This window comes from Gastrolobium bilobum, unplaced genomic scaffold (genome assembly GCF_033153095.1).
Source record: "Gastrolobium bilobum isolate Gb01-03AN ecotype WA unplaced genomic scaffold, APGP_CSIRO_Gbil_v1 utg814, whole genome shotgun sequence".
Taxonomy (NCBI): Eukaryota; Viridiplantae; Streptophyta; class Magnoliopsida; order Fabales; family Fabaceae; genus Gastrolobium; species Gastrolobium bilobum.
The window spans coordinates 13519-30206 of NW_026897615.1; the positions used below are offsets into that span (position 1 = coordinate 13519).

The 16688-nt window shown below is 33.5% G+C and overlaps 1 protein-coding gene across 2 annotated transcripts; it reads right to left on the minus strand.

The window, feature by feature from the left end:
* Nucleotides 1–1649: 1649 nt before the first annotated feature.
* On the minus strand, nt 1650–13555 carry LOC133308636 (uncharacterized). 2 transcript variants are annotated; one of them, XM_061509280.1, is made up of 14 exons: nt 13428–13555; nt 13232–13316; nt 12801–12903; nt 12256–12340; nt 11835–11921; nt 10700–11154; nt 9981–10062; nt 9727–9903; nt 9584–9637; nt 8284–8376; nt 8120–8188; nt 6570–6616; nt 5510–6226; nt 1650–2137 (listed from the first exon to the last, which is right to left on the minus strand). In XM_061509280.1, exons 1-14 carry the CDS (start codon nt 13548–13550, stop codon nt 1759–1761), a joined length of 2556 nt encoding a protein of 851 aa, XP_061365264.1. In that variant the 5' UTR covers nt 13551–13555; the 3' UTR covers nt 1650–1758. The 2 variants fall into 2 exon arrangements, with proteins under 2 accessions (XP_061365264.1, XP_061365265.1); XM_061509281.1 differs by having other exon boundaries at nt 1995–2137; nt 5497–6226.
* Nucleotides 13556–16688: the final 3133 nt, after the last annotated feature.

A 16688-nucleotide genomic window follows, 5' to 3' on the forward strand; every position in this document is an offset into this window, starting at 1 on the left:
GGCAAATTTTTGAATAATTGATGAATAATATTTTGACCGGATAAAAATACTACGGTACAATTGCACCGAAAAATATGAAAAGTGAGATTAGTGCTCTAGGATTGAATGTATGTTGTAAAATGTACTTAGAACCAAGAAATAGGATTAGTGGTGAATTTTTGAAAAAACGTGCCAACGGTGCAGTAATCATAACCATATTTATTTCAGGTACTAAAATCGATATGTTTATCCAACGATTATATTTATTTTCATCTTTGTATAATTATGATTCCCAAATTTAATACTTTATATTTATTTCTACCTTTGTATAGTTATGATTCTCCATATTTAATGCTTTCACCTTAAATATGGAGAATTATAACTATACAAAGATGAAAATAAATATAATTGTTGAATCAACATATTGATCTAACGTTGAAATTAATTGGTAGTAACATTGGTAATAATCCTAATTGGTTGTTACAATATCCTACCCTTTTTTATATGCTTAGTATACCAATATTTTATTTTTCTTAGATACAAACAAATATAAAATCACAATTATATTCAGCTCTGAATAACGCAAGACATGGTTGTTTATAACTTGAATTTTGAAGATATGTATTTCAAGACAACAATTTAATTCCTTATAATGTCATCAACAACAATAAAGCATAATCGTGATTAACATGACAGAAGAAGATCAATTACTTTCATAAAATTAATTCAAACAGTTTTATTAGAGTAATTATTCATTGAATATGATTTTGATTCAATGATTCGGGTAGAGATAATCCGCATATTCACAAAGATGTCTATTTCACTGAATCTCTCTTTAAGAAGGTGCCCAAATCATTATGCCTTTTGTGCGGACCAGAACTTACCCGAAAATTTCGCTACCTTAGGAATACATTACATTTTGTCGCTATCATCCACTAATGTGCTGCCCATCTCATATGGACAATTCGACATATCAAGTAAATCATGTCATTGTAACCCTAAATAACCATTTGATATGCAAGATTAATCAAAATAGATTATCATATCAATACATTAATAACTACCCTAGCCATTATAGCCAGAACAAATAAAAAAAAAATGACTCAGTCGTTTCATAAAACAGCTTGTTCTCATCCCACAACATGCTAGTTCAAGAAATTCCTTGCCCCAAACCAAAAACAATTAAACATTACCGTCAACACAGGTTCATCAGAATTATTATAACACCAACCACTCTTCATTAAACCCCAACAAACAAAGGTAAGGGTAACCCTTATACACAGAAATAAAGAATTATTATAATACAATAGTAAAAAAATATAGGAACTGATATGACAGGGAAACATTAAAACCCGATACAAATGGTCCACTGAGAAAATTAGTCTGTTACCCCATTTTACTTGTTCCTGCGTGGTGGGACAACTGCTGGCGGTTTGAGAGCAAGTCCAGACACAGCTGCTTTCCTTCTTACATTGTACCAAAGCATTAGCTGCCTAAGCTACAATCTTCTTCTACTATCTATACACTAATAATGATTAACATTAAAAAATTAATGTATTACATCAAATTAATAATCTGAATTAGTTTCTAGTGGTTTTATACAAGTAATCTGTCTCTAAATCCCGCCCCCCCCCCCCCCCCCCCCCCCCCCCCCCCCCCCCCCCCCCTCTTCTTTCACTTTATGTATCATACATATAAGACAAATTCTGCATTTGAGATAAAAGCGTGACAACCTCTTAACAACGTCAACGTCATCATCTAACATACTGTTAAATATTCTTATACAGGTGTAGGAGAAAGTAGAAAGTCTGGTTGTTGTCTCTGTAGCAGTATCCCACAAAAGGGACAGAACGGTGTTGAGGATACTGCTTGAGAGGAAGATTTAGATGAAGAATCTGAATCTAGATGAAATGAAGACATTCTAAAAAGTGGTTCTGGCGCCAATCTAAACCCCAACCTATGGCAACATACACAACACCATAGGGGAGTACCTGGGCAAACCTGCATACTAACAGCACATCTCAATAACCTGTGACGCTTACCATTGCCACCAGTGCAATTTTCACCTTGACAAAAACCAAACTCAGGGGATTCAAATGGAACAGATGCTGAACAATAAATGCATGGCTCCACTGCTAAACATCTACTGGTCGGAAACCTGCAACTCGAGAAATACACAATATTATAATTAGCATTTCTTAAGTTTTGAACCAAATCTACAACATTGTATGACTTTATTTTACAAGCTTAGTAACAAGTTTACGATTACTCAGCAAATTTATGTGAGCAGTTCTTTTCTAGTTGTGAGGAACATTATTATCAAGAGAAGAAGAAACGAGAGACATTTAGTGAAATCCATGTCTCAACTGCGCATTGGCGTCTAGATTATGTCGTGAAAAAATAATAATACAAACAAATAAAGATATCACGACTATCGTAATTAACGTAATTACACGATTTTGACTACCCTACTTACATTGTTAGAAATGCCATATAAAAACCATTTATATATCTTCATCTAACAACTTAAACTTTTGAATAGTTGATTCATGACATGGTATTAGAGCCTCCTTGACTAAGTGGTCTAGAGTTAGATCCTTGCCACCCCAATTCTTAAAATAAAAAAGTTGAGATTTAGCATGATGAAGATGGGCTTATGCATTGCCAATGCTTCAAGCTCAAAGAGTTGTTCCATGAGGGGGCGAATCAGAAATGTAATATAAAAATCATTCATGAGTCTTCACGTAACACCTTAAGCTTTTGGGATAGATGGTTAATGACATACATAATCAACAAGATATTGTTAAACTCATAGGTCATATGCTCCAAGCTAGTTACATATGTAACTTATTGGAGAACCTCTCAAAAACCCGAGAGATGTCGGAGAAAAGATATTTACTATCAAGTATGTGCTCAATGGCCCTGGAATCTAAGAACTAAGGCCCCATCCATAGGTGATGATTGGGAGAAAAAGGCGACGAAATCATCAGTGCGCAACAAGTACAGTGGAATTGGAGGTCTAGTACTCGAACCATTTCAAAAAGTCAGCATATGCCAGAAGTAGGGGTTTTTGACGAAGAGGCATGGGCAAGAGGGTGGTCATGAAGGACCCAACACTTGTCATTTGTATCACACCACTTGTGGCAATGGTTGCATTGATGACAATGATTGCTAGACTTACGGCCACAACTAGAAATCTTGGACACAAGTGCAATGGAATAAATAGGAAAAGGAAACATGTCAGGCTCATTGGGTTGCTTTGGGATTCAGAGCAAGGAGGACCAAGTTGTTTTTAGAGTAGCGACAATGGGTGGGCATTAAATTTGATCAAGGTTGGCAAAATGCTCTAGAGGCAAGTCATAGAGGGCTAACAACACGAAAATGTGCATGTTGCTCAAGTTCCTACATTGGCATCTCCGCAAGGGACAATAGCTTATTGAAATTATTAAGAGTCCAATACATCTACGCCAAATATGCAAACATAGGACCATCAAATTTCTAGGGCACTATGATACTCAAAAGGTTATGGCAAATTCCATAAAGGTGCTAAGTATCATTAGTATTAAGGACCTTGGCTCCTACCCGGACAAACTTGCAAATGACATGAGCTTGTAAGATCTATTTCAACAATGGATGAATAAAGGATTTAACGATGATGCATAATTAGGCATTAATCATAGTCCAGCTAGGGCACTCAACAACAAACATAGATTCAGTCTTGGTAGTGAGGTGATCAATGTAGTCTGGCCCATATTTAATATCCAAAGCCCAGGTTTTGTAGTTGCTCCTATCCAACTTATCAAAGGAGAGAGGGGCATTGACGTAGTTGGTAAAAACATGGGCCTCAACCTTGTATGCATCCTTAGAAAATTCAAAGGAGGTAAATGCAGTCATGGGTCATCTTGGTAGTATAGAACAAAACAAAATATGTAGCGGAATGTGCTCGAAAATTGCCAACAAAGGTGGTTGAAGGTGAAGACAGCAATTCTAAGTACAAAATATCGCGATGAGCATTAAAAGATAAAGCACCACTTGATACAGTGGCTCGCGCTACCATAGACGACAAAGTTGCAATGGAACAAGTGATGCACCGCGGAGAAACGGCTGCGTGCAGCAGAGCGCTACCATAAGTGACAAAAGTTGTAATGGAATAGGTGATGCACAAAGGAGAAATGGCACGTGCAGTGGAAGTTGGATTTGGAACCTTTAGGATGGATCGGTCTGAAGGAGATAATTCAAGTCCCGGGGTCTCTGACCAAAAGAGTCATCGGCCAACAACAGACTATGGCTGGAAAGGGGTTTCAAGTAACTTGAATGAAGATACGACAATGGCGACCCAAAAAAGAAGTTGAAACACAGTTTCCAAAAAAAGGTTTTTCACCAATAGAAACTAGATATATCATGTAGGCATAGACTAAGATTGTCTCCAGTCAGGCTTTAGATAACATGTCAAGGTAAGAAGAAACAGCAGAGATTTAGTAAATCTATGTGTCTCAATTACACAAGGGCTCTAGATTATGTAGCCAAAATACAAAATTGTAGGAAATTAGTAATTAATTTACTTAGTCTTTCTTGTTCAAGCTTGTAGCATATGATCTATATGTTCCAGCTTGAGGGAGAGTGTAGGAGATTAGTAATTGATTTACTTTTTTCTTCTTAATTTGAAATTTTGAATTTGCTGAGTCATGATAGGATAGGATTGCTAAGTCATAAGATAATACTGACGACTCATTGCTGAGTCATTCTTATCTATTTTTTTCCTCATTTACACTTATATAAATACCTCCTATCAGTGTAAATCAAGAGAATCAATGTAATAAACCCTTTATTTCACATTTTTTAATAAAAATAAATATAGGTATCACTTATATCCTAATTATCATAATTAGGAGATTCTGACTATCCTATTTACATTATCAGCAGGATATTATTTACATAGTTACATGCAATTAGTAACATTTACAATTTCTTTACAATTTTTTTTTTATTTTCCCTAAAATTTATTATGGAAAAACCTCTTCCTCAAATATTTTCTTGTTTCATTAATTATAATTAAATATTTATTTTGCTCGTTATGAGAAGAAAAGGCAAAACAGAATTTTCTTTATTCAGGAACAAAATGTCACCAAAACAAAAAGAAACTGCTGCATCCCATCATGAATGGGAATCAGCTGCAATTTACTGATTGATGAGTTGTATGATTTTAGAAACGACACCATTTTGTTTTGTGATACCAATTTCCTAGTATTCCAATGAATTATTCTTCCATTTCGATTATTACTTTCTATCAAGATCTATGAAAAACTGAAAAAAAAAATGCAATTATGTTTAGTTTCTAATACAATCAGATAGTGTTTCTCCACCTTTTTTGGGAAAATATCAATATATGTTACTCAGATTGACATCTGGTTATCCTCAATAGGTGGAGAAAAAAGTTAATGTGCATGAACAAAGCTATGACAACAACTATGCAGTAAGACAATAGGAAAAAAGGAAAATTTTAAAATATACACTTACTGGCAAGCAGTACCTTTTCTGATGAGTAACTTCTGATGCAATGAATTTCAACTGGTCACGTATATGTTCCTGTTCTAAAGCAATCCATTGTTCCATCTGTGCTAGCCCAACAGGATACCAACGGCCAGGTTGTGAAGGAGTTGCTTCAGAATGGGACATGCTAGTTCGGAGAGCGGAAAAACTAAAACCCACAAGCCTTCCACGGAGCTCTCTTTCACTGCTCAGAAGAATTTCTATCCACTTAGTAACTTCCTTTTCCATGGTAGAACAAACCCCTTCAACGTTTTGAGTTTTGCTGTATATTCTAGTTATTTGATCACCATCCAGCTCTGCTAATATTACACGTCTACATATTATATTGAGCAAGTGTAGCAGTCGAGAAGGAATGTTTGACAAACTTGAAGAGACAAGTGATAAAACTTGTTCAGGAGGAAGGTCGATATGAGATCCCAGAAATGACAAAGAGAGCCACTTAATCAGTAAATGTTCTACATATTTCAACTTGTAATCCTTGAAAGCCAATAATGCTTTAATTATATCCCAAAGAACCAGAGGCTTATCAAGACATTGATATTGGTTTAAAGACCAGATGATATTGGTCCCCCAATAATTTAATTCTTTCTGTGGAAGACTGGAATCGTCTTCAATGTTACATGAAAAGGGAGATTTCAACGGAACATCCACTTGTAGCCCACCAATCCAAAAGTAATCAATAGCTGCCTTCAGAATCCTGTCCTAAGTTCAAGAAAAAAGTCAAATTCCACATTTGTAGATTTTTCTTTCATGAAGCCTCTATTTAGGAAAAGTCAGGAGAGTAAACATTAAGCTTCTTATGTTGTTTCAACTTTCAAGGTCCAATGGCAGCCTAATCATAAGAAAATAGAAGATTCTCTTGCCACTTTGGGCTGGAGTGATGTGAGTTGTAATTTTTGTATGCGTTATAATTCCAATTGGTGCCAAATTCTAATTATCCAGGTAAATATCTATCCATCCCTGAACTCCCCCCCTCCAAAAAAAAGAAAAGAAAAGAAAAGGATGGCAAAAACACTGTAGCAGGAAAATCATGTTTATACCTTGCTTCATACATTCGATTCAGTTTCTCACCATCAAAGCAATGAACCTGCAATAAACATGCAAAAATAATCAGAAATAACATAAAAATATGGTCAAAGCAAAAGCAAGGGCAAAAATTTCAGCCGATATATTTGTTTCTCCTGCACCACTTCTTGTCATTTAGTTAATTATCAAATTAACCTATCCAACAAAAAGCCTCTTTGAAAAAAAGATTTGAAAAAAAAAACATGTTTAGCAGGTTGGAACTTAAGATTAACATAAATTGTTGGACCTCTATTGATTAGGGTTAAGGAATATGATGGAACCCAAAATTATAACACTGAATTTATTTAAACAATGGAGGCATAGCCTCTTCTTACAAATACTAATACAAGAACAAAATACCAAAAGACCCCAACTCACCCTTAGAACCAACTACCCTAGGCTCCAAGAAATCCCCAATATTCACTCAATTCATGCCTACCTCACTTCCCACATTATCCTCCCTTTTATCCTATCCCATAAGAATATTCTAGAAGAAATTCCCTAATTGACTAACTAACCCTCACTTTCAGGCTCATCAGAATCCATGCTGAACTACAAGGTCACCTCTTACTTCTATGTTTTAGCTAACTAGAATAAGAGATTAAATAGTAAATCAAGAATACAACATCATAATTCAGAAGATCATTCAAAGAAAATGATGAGATATAGGATGTTGCTGTAGGGAATCAATATATACTTCTATTTAAAAAGACAACATAAACTTGACATGGATTGAGGACAGATAATTATAACGATTAAGGATCCCTGACAAAAGTGAGTGATTTCATGTTTCTAGAAAGCCAGGAGCCCAAGACCATTTGCTTAGCTTATGAAGTGACCAAAGACTATTTGGATTTAGTAAAACACTTCAAGTCAGGATTGCAACAGAATTTTCCCCCTAGTGCATTTGCTCCCCTCATCACAGATGGTTCAACCACACTGTCGCAAAATGACTGCTATTAGGAGTATATAGAATACTGCTCCTTAACTTAGTTTAATTGTGTTTGGTGTACTGTTGCTAACCTACACCTGATGTATGTAATTATCTCTCTAATATTCTGTTAGGCTTTCCGTTACTGTTAGTAACCATCTGTTAATTAGTCACTGAGTCAGCACTACTATATAAATATATAGCTCTCTGTAATCTCTCAATTAATCAATTCATAATCTCAACATCTAGAATATTCTCAGTGGCCTTTCCTCTCTTCTCTCCCTTCCTTTCTCTGAACGCTATTAACTGCAAACTATCACAAGTTCAAAATGAATATGGTTCTTTGTATTCAATAAGTACTAGAGAGACAAACATTATAAAATATAGCATCCATAGGATGGTTAGTAATTTTATGCTCGATTTTTTTTCTTTTTCTATTCAGGACTATACTGATAATTGCTAGAGATTTGGGGCATTGCTATTGACTATTATCCGGGCATTTAAGAACTGTCACTTTGATGCACTAAAAAATTCGAATATATCAGGATTGATATACAAATGCAAAGATTAAAATGAAAATAAAAAATATCGTACAGTAGCAATGACAAGATTTCCGGGAGACACAGCTACTCCAAAACATGAATCAAATGTATCTCTTGAAGGCTGCAAGGAAAAAAGATAGACATTTTATTTAGTAGAAAAAAACAAAGATCCCACCAAAAAGGAAATAGAAACTAAAAAGGGTAGTAATAACGTACGCAAAATGAATTGTTAGTATGGGGCATATCAGAACAAACGGTTACTTCATCAAGACAACTCTCATGCAAAATCCAGCTACGCACTAAATTATCCTACCAACAGTTGAACAACCATTTATCAATCATAAAAACATCTACTCAAATACATATAAGAAGTACTAATAAATATTTGAATGGAAATCTTAGCAACAATACCAAAAAAAAATGGAAGAAGGACAAGCAACATAATGGTGAATGTATTTTAAACAAGGGGTTTGATGCTTAATTTAATTAGCTAATCTTTCTTTAAAATTCTTCATTTAAGATAAACAGAAAATTAATCATTCTCGATACCAAAGTTTTGCTCCATTTTAGAAATCAACCAGTTGAAATCCTAAAAGGAGCTCAGAGCTTCAAGTTCATGACGAGTAAGCAATTTCATCTTCTTCTTTTTTAAAAGCTCACATCAATATTTAATTTCTTTTTCCTCTTCAGCTTACAGAGAGAGAAAAAAGTAATTTTTTTAAGTCATCTTAAAAGGATCAGTTCAATCTAGCTTCAAAGATGATAAAGCAAACAACAGTATGAAGAAACTTGGTATGGAATGTCCATGTAATTATAATTTCTTTAGTTGCCACATAATAATAACCTAATGATTATATCCCTAGGCAGAAAGTTTATATAAAATTATACTAAAAATAAATCTAAATAACTTTACATTAAGGATTAGTTAGGCAGCCTTAAGAAAGAAGCAAAAATTTAATAGATAACTATTTTTATTCATACTCAGTCAGTTTAGCGCGATGATCTTCTTACAATAAAGGCGTTACATTTTATGAGACTCTTTGCATCCTCTCTTTCTACAAGCTACTTTTAAGCTAAAGCTACAAGTTGTTTGATAATTATATAAATTCTTTAGCTTAAAAACTGTTCATTTAAAAAAAAAAAACACACACATTTCAAAAAAAACTGATACAGCTTAAAAAAATCTTTTGGCTTTTGGCTTTTTTTTAATTATTAAAAAAACTCTTTTTATTATAAGAGCTTTTGTAAAAACCTGTTTGGCCTAGCTTCTGCTTATAAGAAGAAGAAAAGCTAAAAAAAAGAGGATCCAAAAGAGGATCCAAATAGGCACTATGACTACTAAAATTTTATAGGTAACCTCTTAACTAGAAATAGTTTTACGGATTATCGAAAATGGATACCTTGTTTAAAAAAAATGGTCGAATAAAATAACAGTAATATGTAGATACTAGGATGTTACTTGATGGTATCACTTTGATAGACAATTGGTCAAATCACCAAAAGAAAAGCATATAACCTGGCTGCAGCTGTACAAAAATCTTCCACCAAATGCCCAGGCCAAACCTGTAACCTGAAGGAAAGAGAAAAATGTAGAAATCAACGGAGGAATGCAACCTCAAGACTTCACTTACTCCAAAAAAAAAGAGAAAAAAAACTTACAGCATAATCATGTGCATCGAATGAGCCAAACTTATCAAATTCCCTGGAAGATATGTCACATAGCCATATTTCAAAGGAACCAGAACCTTTGCCTATGGCTAAAAGCATCTTGGATGAGTACTGAACATGCACAGTTATTGACAGCACAGTAACTGGTACAACGTTCGCAGTTATAACCTGTTTAGAAATTTGCACAAAGGAATTATTCAAGAAGAGATAGAAATGACGAGATGCAGAAAATGAGTAGGGAGTACCTCCTTCAACAACGAGAAAGAAGTTTGCTCCACTTCTGATGATTTTAGCAATTTGTCATTGTCACCCAACCAAACCTTGACACTGCAAAATACATTTCAACTTAGCTCATATATTAGGTGCAAAATGTAATATCATACAAAAAGCTAATCTAATTAGGAAAGTGAGGGAAGTGAAGATCAAACCATTGACCATTTTGTCAACAAGGCTTAGGTGCCATGTCAAGAATCAATCATTCCTAAAAGCTTTAGTTATTAAATGCACAACCAAAAGTGGTTTTTCTTATTACATACACCTTGGGTATTTAGCAATTATGCTGTTCAGGCTTTCTTGGGTTTAATAAATGTCTAAGTATTGTTCATTCATTTTAGTTTTGGGTAAATAGGAAGTCTAAATCCACATGCACGCCTACGCACACACGTACGCGCACGCGTGCACAATATATATAGAGAGAGAGGCACCCACATATGATGGCAAGATTACTCAATTCTGGATTGTAAATGTATAATTCAACTAAATCATCAACATGATGCACCCTTTATATGAAGCCTATAGTAATTCTCTTCTTTTTGTATGACTTCTAAATTCTAAGCCTTGTCCAGCTTAATACAACTTTAAAACTTGTCAATATCTGTCATGTAACTCCAGAAGTTTGTATCAAGATAAATTAATGAAATCAGAATACAAATATAACACATTTGCGTAAGCATGCTTAACTCACCTCCCATCAGAGCTTCCAGTAGCTAATAAAATTTGAGGATTTGAAGAATCAAAAGCAAACAAGAACCAACTTATTGTTGTGACCCATGAATTGTGAGCCTGAAGAAGGTCAATGAAATTCACTGCAGTTGGGACTTTTCTGTCCACAATAGTATAGCAATCTGCTGGGTGAAATCTCCATAAAGAAATTTTACCAGACTTCCCTCCAACAGCAAGCAGACTGACAGAAGCACAAGTATTAGGAACTGGATAAAATTCAGATGCTAAATGCAGCAAGGGAGACCAGGAAACAACAAGCGAACATAGCATTGCACTACGAGAAGCATATTGATCAGCACTTATAGTAGAATCCGTTTGATTCTCAGGCATTTTTTTCAACAATTTCCCATTAGGTTTAGACATAGAATCCGTTTGATCTGATGCATTTCTCGGCAGGCACGGTCTAATATTACCCACCTAAAAATCAAATAAACACAAATAGTAGTGATGTTTTGGATGAAAACAACTGTTTCAGGTAGAACTTAACCATGATTTGCAAGAGAACAATGCTGTAATGATGAAAGTACAACTAACTATATGTAACTTATAGTTTAGACCAACAAGTGAAGCATTTTTTTATGATACAGATAAGAAAGTACAAAGGAATTTTACTGACTTTATTTTAAAAATAAAAAATAAAAACTTGTACTGTATTAAATCTCTATCCTTTCCTTTCATATCTATACGGGGCTAGAACAAGCATTTTAATGTTCACTACTCGATGGCAATAAAAGTCTGTACTTAGAATCTCTGGACACTTGCACAAACATCAAAACAGAGGCAAAAGATAATTGTATACAAGGGAGAAAAAAAAAATTATAATATGCATGTACTTGTATACAAGTACATTAGACTATGTACAAATATAATATAAGTAACATAAAACTAGTTCACACACACTGTACATATGTCCCTTCCTTAAAGGAACCTTTTGCATGTTATCAGCTGATCTTAGCTTCTCTATTGGCATCTAACAGATGATTTCAGAAATTCATAAATAAGGAAGAAAGAGAATATGGATCATATGCATGATCTGTGCTGACAACCGACTAATTAACCCCAAACAACCAAGAAAGCGGATGAATAAGAAAACTTACTTCGGAAAAATCTAATGAAGGAATCCCTGTACCTCGAAACTCAGTACATTGAAAATATTCATGCAGCCTTTCTGTTATGTCCACAACCTAAACAGAATAAGAATAACATATTATACTTACAACAATGTATGTGTACAATATTAAAAAATTTCATTTCTTTATATTGCAACAATTTCATAAATGGGAAACACAAAAGAATCTGTAATAACATTCTTTTTGACATGTGTTTTCTACACTACCTTTTAAATTTTATCGATAGTTGATACAAATTACACCTGTTTTGAATCACAAATTTGTTTTGAAAAAGAAAAGATATGACCGATTGCAATGTTTTACAGTTTCAATATCATGTTTGTCTTTAAGCAAAAACAGATGGCATCAATTCCAAATCTGCAGGATTATCCACTTCTACTGTACATACCTCAATCCATTCAGCACAGAAATCACAAAATGGTGGACGATAAATCTTCACATGTCCTTCCGTGGTGCAAACAGCTATCAAGCACCTGCAGCAAATTAAATCATAAATATTATTTAAATCCGTTAAAACATTGTTTTTTCATGAATAAACAAACTATGACTCTGCTACCCAGCAATGGTCGGTCGAAACAAAAGTAGACCATAACCCCAGGCTAACCTTACCTACAATATCAGAGGTTCAAATCCTATAGTCACCACCTTAACCACCAAAACCTATGACTCTGCTTCCTTCCAGGATTAGTTTGAGTCTCAACGTAAAAAACCATTCTCCATTAAACCCCGACTTAGAAGAATAGATGTTAGGAAAATTCTTGTATACATATTTTTTTTGCAAAGTATTATTTCATGGATTTTAGCCCCTGACCCCTCGGTCACAAAGAAGCAACTTATTGCTCAAGGCTCACCCTCTTAATCTCAACTCAAGGCATAAAAGGGGAGGGGGCAGGGGGACCATCTGAGATAATTCAGGAAAAATAATATTCATACCCTGAGTTTGCAGCCATGCCAAGCGGAGACCATGATATTGATCGAACAACGGGCTTATCATCCCGGTACAATGATATAGGCAGGAGGCATCCAGAGAGTAAATCTGCACATAAATCAATTTGAACATGTAAAATCATGTTAATACTTTGTGGTTGACACTGTGGCAAGTCAATTTCTTAAACTCTCATTTAACATAAACGAATCTCTAATTATAAACATAAGACTTGTAAATATTTCCTAACAAACACATGCCGCACACCCTCCTTTAATATGTTAGAATTAATTTTAAATTAATAATGGTTATGAATAACACGCACAAATCAAACACAACAAAAATAAAAGTTCCTGGCGTTAATGCAACTGAAGTAAAAGAAATAAAAAAACTAACGATTAATTAACCATTGATTTTGAATTCATAGAGTTTGCAATACCTTTTCTTTCTATGAAACCAACTGGAAGAGGCTCACTTGGGGAGACTTTAATAACACCACGTGGTCCATTAGGCGAGTCCGGTTTCTGAAATAATAAAAAAAAAATTAAAAATATAAAAAAGCATTCAATTAAACAAAGATGTGAACAGCTTATATAATTTGTATGGAACTAAATAAGATAAAGAAGATTCAGTACAAGAATGGTAACGAGGTGACCGGAAGCAATAGCGATGAGGTTTTCTTCAGACCAAGCAATAGCGTTGGGGAAAGAAGGTGAACCCAGTAGCATAGTAGGTTGTAACGGAGAGGGATACCTCATGCTGTATGTATAGCGCGTATCTTAAAACGAAAATTTCAAAAAGAGGACAAGGCAAGGGTTCGAATCCCTCTTAGCTGCAAATAAATACTAATCAAATCAATAATTATCTGAAGTGTATCTTCGTATGAATCCCGTGTGTGCAGGTGTATACTATGATAATATCAATCTTTGGCGCACAAAAATACAGAATTTATATAATTCTTACAAAAATATCATATAATATTAATTTTTATAAAAATTTGTGTTAAAAAAAGTCTAATTAAGTTATAAATCATTTATTTACCGAAAAAAAAATTATAAATTATTTTGATATATTAAAGAATTTTGCTGTATAAAGTTTATACTATACAATGATTTCACCAAATAAATAAAAATGTCATAACGTATAATATCTTACACTATCAGATCTTATACATCACACCAAATAGATTCTAGTCAAAATAGGGATAAAAAACACTTTTTTGATAAGCCCATCTAAACGGGCCCACCTACACAGGCCAGATAATACATTTATTATTTTGATTTATTTTATTTTTTTGTAAATTTATTATTTTGATTTTAGTTGATTAGTTTTAAGTATTAGTGTTTCTCATGTTATCCGAGATAAATAATAATTTGTCTCCTACACTCGTATAAAAATGTGTGGGAATACTAGGAAAACTTTGGTGAATTGGTGCTTCCTTTTACTAAAAAAGGAGAGGGAAATTGGACTTAAAGGGAGAAAAAAATGGGTAAAAAAAGAAAATAAAAATTGCTTTTTAGCAAAAGGAGGCACCGAGTTTAATACTCTCCTTGCACCAAAGTTTTTTTTCGATATATATATATATATATATCAAAAAAACATTTCTACAGCCACTTTAGATAAGGTTATCTAAAGCTACTCCAAAAATTACGTCGTTTTGATTAATGAAGAGTGTTTCTGTAATTTTAGGTGAATTAATGAAGGGTGCTTTAGTAATATATATATATATATATATATATATATATATATATATATATATATATTGAATATTTATCTTATATATATATAGAGAAAAAAATGTGTGTCATTTTGAAGGATGTAAAGTTATGTCATTTTAAGTGAGAAAAAGAGATAGATTATGCAGGAGAGAGAATGGACAAAAAAAATAAAAGTGTGGGTCTCACTTCTTTGTGAGAGTGAAATGACACAAATTGTGTTATTTAAAAGGACAAACACTTTTCTCATATATATTGAATATTTATCTTATACGAACAAGAGGAGCGCAACTCGGGTACGACAGTCACACTGTTCACTGGTGCAACTATAATAGTATAACTATGTACTATGAGAAGTATATAGTTATAATATTATTATTTTTTTTATCTTTCTCTCCAATACACATATAAGCTATTGTGATATTATTATTGGTTAGATGTACCTACTACTACTAGGGTAGTATTATAGATTTTTTCGCACAGGAGATATAAATTATTACATTGTCAGCATTGATATTTGAAAATTTAAATTTGGTGAAATCCTGTCTTTCCTGCTCGTTAAATTTTTTGTGCCATATATTTCATTGATGTTTGTTGTGGAAGATCTCCTGGCCAAAATAACAAGACTTTCACATTGGATGTAAACATCTTGTTTGTCTTGTTGGTCCCAGATGAACTCAAGAGGGAGTGAATTGAGTTTATAAAATAATTCGCTAATTAAAAATTAACTCAAAGCAATAAATCAAGATAAAGGTAGAGAGATATTAACACAATAATTTTTACGTGAAAAACCCAAAAGGGAATAAAAATCACGGGCCCTAAAATCGAATACTGAAATTCGACGGGCAACTCCACTATGAAACTTATGTAAAAAGTTCTCTAGTATCCTAATTTCCTAGTCTACCCCTTACACAAATTCCCAAACTGGTATCCTAGTTTCCCAGTATGAAACCCTAATCCTTTAGGATTCTGAAACCCTATCACACAAGGGTTCTCAACTTACTCTCAATTTTCAAGAAAAAGAGATATGCTGGTATCCCAGTTTCCCAGCACAAGAACTGGTATCCAAGTTTCCCAGTATAGACCTTCAAAAAGGTCAAGAAGAAATTTACAAATTAAATGACTTACCTCAGTGCTTCTTTTCCTCAAGCATATAGGTAATATGAATTCCTATGGAGAAATATTCACTTTGCCAAAGGATGAATGTATGAATGAATGTTCTTGAGAAAACTCTTCAATTGATGCACAAGAAAGAATCCTAATCTTGAAAAACTAACTCTCTCTTTTCTTTCTTGTATATTCTTCTCTCTTTTCTCTCTTGTACTTTTTCCTCTCTTCTCTCTCTTGTTTTTTCTCCACACTGAAATAATATGCAATGAGTCCTATTTATAATAATAACATCTTAATCTATTATCCAATGCAATCCTAATCAAATCTTTCACAAAGAATATTTTATTTCTCTTACATGAAATCTAAAAAGATAAAATCTTTCCTAATCTATACTTGATTCCATGCTTTTATATATCTTCCTGATATCTTTCATATCTTCTCCAATCTGCATGCAATCTTTAATTATCTTGAATATTGATCCCATGTTTTTTTCTCTCTTCATGATGTCTTCCATATCTTTTTCAATCTTCATACAATCTTCAATTATCTTGAATACTATTTCAAATCAGAATAAATATTATTCTGAAATCTCAAACAATCAGCTCATTAGTAATTTCAAGACAATAAAATATTATTAATTAAATTAACATTAAATTGATTGTAATCATCAAAACATATTTTAAATCAATTAAACAATTGGAGTATAACAAATATCCAACATGTCTGTCCTGGATTGGTAAAATAACTCATATGTAGAGTATGTAGCCTGTTGTTGTAGCATTTTAACTTGTGGTTTAGCGTCTCTAGTGAGCTTTTTTATCGGATTTGTATCTTGCACCTGTCTTATATTTTCCTTCCATACTCATCTAGTACCTTATTCATGTCAAGCAGGAGCAAGATTCGATGATATTGGATGGAGACTTCAATTCTGATCGTCACTCTGGTGGGGCATTTATGTGACGGCAAGTTTGGTAGTATATATCAACATCATGTCATCCTTGAATTAAAGTGCTTTACATTTTCTTTTAGCATGTGACTCAACTTCGAAACTGATATTTCTACATCCAAGTC